The sequence below is a fragment of the Otolemur garnettii genome, unplaced genomic scaffold (assembly GCF_000181295.1).
Source record: "Otolemur garnettii isolate 467f Iridium unplaced genomic scaffold, OtoGar3 scaffold00196, whole genome shotgun sequence".
NCBI lineage: Eukaryota > Metazoa > Chordata > Mammalia > Primates > Galagidae > Otolemur > Otolemur garnettii.
The window spans coordinates 728,050-734,447 of NW_003852591.1; the positions used below are offsets into that span (position 1 = coordinate 728,050).

The window sequence follows — 6,398 nt, forward strand, 5'->3', positions numbered from 1 at the left end:
CCGGGGGTGACAAAATGAGACTCTGTCTCAAAAAAAGCAAAACAAATAAGCAGGGGAAAAAAAAAACTAGTGCTCTCATACTCTTTATTCACTGTTTTGTAACCTGGACACAAAATTCTTTTCAAAGAGCCTACTTGATGAAACTAGAATATATGCTGTAAGAGGTACTGTGTCTTTGGAAACAGTGTAATTGGCAGCAATTAGGGCATCTTAACACAGTTGGTATTAATTAACTAAATTGTCCAATTAATAGTAATTAATTAAATTTAAATTAACCAACCAATATTAAGTTAATATCTTAGTTCCCCTTTTTTATGAGTTAATGGTTTATAAAGCCAGAAATATATACCGTTGGCAAAGTTACAGTAATTAAGCTCATTATTAGCCTGTATCATTGGTTCTTCAACTTTATTATGCATTAGAATTACCTGGAGAGTGATTTCTAGACTTGACCTCTAGAATTTGAGTTCATAGATCTGGAGTAGCTCAAAATTTGTATTTCTCAAAAGCTTTCAGATGGTGCTGATGCTGCTGATCCTAGTATTATACACAATTTGAGGACCACTGCCCTAGATTTTTTTCTCAGTAACTAAGGGACTACCACGATTTTTCATATTATCACACCTTTAAACCATTTTGTGACTGTTGTGGAGTCAATTAAGAAGGAAAAGAGAATTACCAGCTTCTTTCAATAGTCAAAGTATGCAGCTATTAAAAATAAAAAGTTAAGGGGAAGCAGTTTTCTGTGGATATCAATTTATGGTCATTTATAGGCTCACACAGCCCTACTAATAGACTGCTTGTCAAGTTATGGTCAGAAATAACTATAGACAGAATACCATATTTTCAGGAGAAGATACTATCAGTAATACCAGTAAGTACTTTGAAACGTTTAGCTAAGATCCTAATATTTTACAATTGAGCCAGGTTTTTTGGTTGTTATTATTTACCAGTATTACAAAGTTTAAGATTTTATTTAAGGATTCCAAAGAGTCTCCCTATACACATTCAAGCTTCATCTAATACTGTTTTATTATTAAATCTATTTTCATAAAATTTTATTTGAAAAGATAGAAATTATGAACTAGTTGAGTTATCATTTTGCTGATATATTAATTAGATATATTCTCATTTGTTAAATACTCATGTCTCTTTTTGATGAGTAATGTTCTTTGTTTTTTAAAGCCACTGGATGTGGATAAAGATTCATCCCTGGTGACCCTTTGTTATGGGCTCTGTGTTCTGGGACGGAGAGCTTTGGGGACTGCATCCCATCATATGTCCAGGTAAAGAAGACATTTCTGTTTTCAGGAAGAGAGTATGAGAAGCTATATAAATCTGAAATAAGTTTTCTGGAAGCATCCATTCTGTGTTAATTTATTGCAAAAGTCTGTAATTTTTATCTGTAGATCTTTTTGCTGAACATAGTTGCGTTGTCCCAACTGGCTAATAGCACTAGCTTTAGAAATTCACACATGTGCAGATAGCCACTGACAATGATAACTTAGTGAACTTGAGACATTTTAAAATATAATCACCCCATGAAGTCTGATTAGGCTTCTCCCATTTACATCTGTTTTTATAACAAGTTCATTTATTTTTATCTTTCCATGTTTTCTTGCAGTCTTTGTTCAGAGCCTTTATACCTTTAACATAGTTGCCGTATATTAGGTATGGGGACTCTAAATCTAAATTGAATTTCCTGTGATACATGTTCAAATGAATCAGAATTAAGAAATACTGCACATTTTGAACTTCTTCTCTAATAACTACATGTTTTCCATAGTTAGACCCTTCATTATAAGTTCTCTGCCTGTTGTCTGTTTTTGTGGACTCACAATGTTTCATACACAAGGGCCTCAGGTCAGACAGGCCCCATCTCTTATGATTCTGATTCAGGGGTTCTGACACGAGTCCTTGGAATCTGCATTTTGGAAACACTCCCTAGTGATTCTGATGCACACCCAGATGTAAGAATCAGTGACATGAAGACTTTTGTCAAAATATGTGAACTTTTATCTCCAATCTTGACAGTAATTTAGAGTCATTCCTCTATGGATTGCATGCCCTATTTAAAGGAGATTTCCGTATTTCTTCAATTCGAGATGAATGGATCTTTGCTGACATGGAATTGCTAAGAAAAGTAGTAGTCCCTGGAATTCGTATGTCCATTAAACTTCATCAGGTAAGAAGAAGAAATTTTTCTAAGTTTTGTTTATGGTACTTTTATCACACGACTTCCAAGCTATGTTTCTTAGGAAACTTTTGAGAAATATTCTGCTCTGAGCTAAAGAAAAACATGGTTTCATGACAGAATATTAAACCTTAGAAGCCTGAATCTATGTTTCAAATAGCAAATTTGAATGTTGATATTAGAGAGTACTGATCTAGGCATGAAATTGAAGAAAAGTGTGCAGAGACAAGCTGGAAATAAAGGCCTTTGGCCCTATAATACTCATTTGAACTTCATGCGGACCATGTAACTCCAGCCTCTTGCCTAGATGAATGTTAGCCAGCTCCGAAAGTGCGGGGTAGTAACAACTCAGTAGTGGTGTAAGTTCTGCTGTTACTGAACTGAGTTTCATTTTGTGTGTTATATAGAATAATACCTGGTTAAGATAGATTTAGGCTTAGTTAAGTAATCTTAGTGGGGTAATAACATTGAAATGAGGCCATTGCAAAACCCAAGGTCATTTCAAGACTATATTGTGGGCAGGGTATGGAGGCTCACACCTGTAATCCCAACACTTGGGGAGGCCTAGGCAGGTGGATTTACCTGAGCTCAGGTTTTGAGACCAGTCCTGAGCCAGAGCAAGACCTTGTCTCTAAAAATAGCTGGGCATTGTGGTGAGCTCCTATAATCCCAACTACTTGGAAGGGTGAGGCAGGAGGATCACTTGTGCTCAAGAGTTTGAGGTTGCTGTGGGCTATGAGGCCACTGCACTCTACTGAGGGTGACAAAGTGAGACTCTGTTAAAAAAAAAAAAAGACTATATTGTGAAATTTTAGTCCTGGTGCTTGGTGCTCCAATCATTCCACTGGACAATGGTTATCAGATCTGATGATTGAGACCCCCATAATAAGACTATTTCACCTCCCAAATGAAAGGTGAATTAATTCCTCAGGAGATTTTACTGTGATTTACAGTGTTAGAATTAAGTTACTGTCTTATATCTATAAGAGCATTGCTTGTAAAGGATGTGTTATTTAAAAATCTCTATTAAAAATAGAATATTGTTTTTAGGATGGTGGAGAAAATATTTATTCGAGATCAAATTGAATTGTCTGTTCTTATACTAGCTTCAGAGTTTTGAGACTAAATTCATTGCATTTAAAAGAAAAAGAAATAATGACTTTAGATTAAGATGCTTTTAAAAACTTCAGAATTTCTCAAAAGGTGCCAAATTGTGTGTCTGCTATGTAAGAAATACTGGTTTTTGTATAGCATCATTGTCTAACATCTCCTGACAAACCTCTTTAATCCTAAATGTTATGACAGCTACTCTCTCTGTTTGTCTGAAAAGAAACTCTGAAAAGAAACTGAGCACATACAGTCTCTGATGCTTTAGTTCTCTGCCCTGTTCTCTCCTTGAAGGTACCCTTACCTGTTTCTGATGGGTCTCTCTCCTTACATAATCCTTTGACTGTGGTGTTATTGCCTGTGTCAGAGGTTGGCTTGAGTACAGATGAGAGACCTGAATACAAAGATTGTCAACCTCCCAACTATAAATATGAAAACAACCAATATAATATTTACATTTCTTCAGTAACCCACCATTTCTGAAATTAAGATTTATGTTATGGCTATTTTGGTATATGTCCTGTGATGCCTTTTAATTAATACTTTTATAAAAGGGAGATGCATTTCATATACATCTTGGTTTCCTCTATGCTACCTGCCGCAGACTCTTGTGCATAGTAGACCCTGAATAACTATTTATAAAATGAGTGGGTAGTTAGTGAGGCCAAGAGGCTTTTCAGGGAAGACCTTACTAACTTCTCCAGGACTAGGACCATTAATTTGTGTTCAAAGCTAAGAGCTTTCAGCTATAACCTAACTAGAATAGAGACAGGATAAAATGGTTTATTAGAACCATTGTACAGATGTGGCTTTATATGAAAAATGCATAGTTAAGAAGAAGCACAATATAAAGACTTTTGAATTTAGTTTTAGCCTTTTTTAACTGACAGTGAAATAATTTTTCAGCAGAAAATATGCAGGGTGTCTGTCCCAAAAGCTATCTCTAAAATCACCATACCTAGGGAAAATGGGAAACTGTAGCTAAATGTTCCTTTATTTACAAAATATTCATGGCCTACAAAGAGGTGGCTACACACAGAGAATATTTTGTAAAATTTTGTAATGACTATTTTATAAATAAAGTTACATTTAGCTACAATTTCCCATTTTCCCTAGGTATGACAACCTTAGGGGCGACATTGGGGACACCCTGTATATATGTACTTGTGTGTGTGCATATATGAATAAAGGTATGAAAAATCAACCTGAAAGACAAAAATAAAATATTAAAAACCTGGAAATGATATTTATTCATCTAGAACATAGAGAGAGGATTACACTGAGAAAAGTTACAAAATAAGTATAGTAGTAATAACTGAACTCCTAACCTGGTGGTTATGACTGAGAATCTGTAATTTATCTCTAATAATATTAACATCTTTTGCTATGAAATGTTCATATTAGACCAGTTTTTAATAACTTTCACTTAGTGGCTTAGCAACTATGGAGGTTATTATTATCCTGGAAGTCCTTTTTTTCCCTAAAAACCTTACGTTGTTTTTTGCTTTTGCATTTAGGATCATTTCACGTCTCCAGATGAGTACGATGACCCCACTGTGCTCTATGAAGCCATTGTATCTCATGAAAAAAACCTCGTAATAGCCCACGAGGGGGACCCTGCGTGGCGGAGCGCAGTCCTTGCCAATTCTCCCTCCCTGCTTGCTCTGCGGCACGTCATGGATGATGGCACCAATGAATATAAAATCATCATGCTCAACAGACGCTACCTGAGCTTCAGGGTCATTAAAGTATGTTTTTTAGGCATTTGTTTATGTCTAAAAAAATGGAAGTTAGATAACCTGATCCACATTTTTAAAAAGTGATTAAAACTCTTTTCATAGAAGCAGAATGAACATAATATGTTAGTGCTTCTTGTTTATGAGCACTTGACTTATTCCGTCAAAAATTTTATCCTCTGAAATTTTCTCATGTGCCATAAAACCTTAGCATTCTCCCTTATTTCAATTTCAGCAGTGTTTCCTCCATCATGAATCAGGTCTTCATGTCAATTAGTTACGCAGTTCAGACAGCATCTGTTTTTAAACATCTTCAGGAAGCTTAATCCCTGAATTTTTATCTTGATAGTCTATATTAAGTAATTATTTTTACCTACATTATTTAATCAACCCCCCAAATGTCCCATTCTTTCCACTCCAAGTACAGTGGAACCTCCACCATTGACCAGCTCAAGTTGACCTGCACCACATGTTCATCCTGGTACAGTAGGCCTAGTTCCGTATGGTGACCAATTTTTTGCAGTCCCTTGGATGGTCAACTTACAGAAGTTCTATCATACTTGTTACACTCATTTCTGTAAGAAAAAAAATCTATTATCTTATTTACAAAATTCAGTGTTTTGCCAGTTTGAGAAACCAAGTGGGTGCCGTCTTACTGGATACTCTGGCAACACAGAGCAGGGACAGGGGCTCTGCAGGGGCTCACCATTTACCACCTGCTAATGACAGACAAGAGCTGGCCTCATCCACATGTGGCCTCCTGCTTCTCATAGTGGATAGCGTAATGTCTTTCACCTAATTCCCATGTGTTCTGGTTTTCAGGTGAACAAAGAATGTGTCCGAGGTCTCTGGGCAGGGCAACAGCAGGAGCTGGTTTTTCTGCGTAACCGTAACCCAGAGAGAGGTAGCATCCAAAATGCAAAGCAAGCCTTGAGAAACATGATAAACTCATCTTGTGATCAACCTATTGGCTACCCCATCTTTGTCTCACCCCTGACAACTTCTTATTCTGACAGCCATGAACAACTCAAAGATATTCTTGGGGGACCCATCAGCTTGGGAAATATCAGAAACTTCATAGTGTCCACATGGCACAGGTGAGCCGGGGGGCTGCAGGTTCTAGTAGTGTTGTATCATGACCTGCTAGTGTAGGCAGTGTGCATTAGCATCACCTGGGAAGCTCACAGTAAAAATACAGATACCATGACACAGTATAAACCTGTTATATCTGAACTTCAGGAATTAGAATCCGAGCATTTTTATCTTCAAACTCGTTACTGGATAAATCTGATGTACAACAGCGGTTAAGAACCTTTATCAAGGCTTGGCGCCTATAGCTCAACCGGCTAAGGCGCCAGCCA

General features: G+C 36.7%; 1 protein-coding gene across 1 annotated transcript in view; it reads left to right on the plus strand.

The window, feature by feature from the left end:
• PCNX1 (pecanex homolog 1) overlaps positions 1–6,398 on the plus strand; it is a 186,752-nt gene that overhangs the window by 173,029 nt on the left and 7,325 nt on the right. The window contains exons 29-32 of the mRNA XM_023507659.1: positions 1,186–1,286; positions 2,035–2,185; positions 4,819–5,049; positions 5,860–6,134. Coding sequence (XP_023363427.1) covers positions 1,186–1,286; positions 2,035–2,185; positions 4,819–5,049; positions 5,860–6,134 — 758 coding nt within the window. The remainder of the gene's footprint in view (positions 1–1,185; positions 1,287–2,034; positions 2,186–4,818; positions 5,050–5,859; positions 6,135–6,398) is intronic.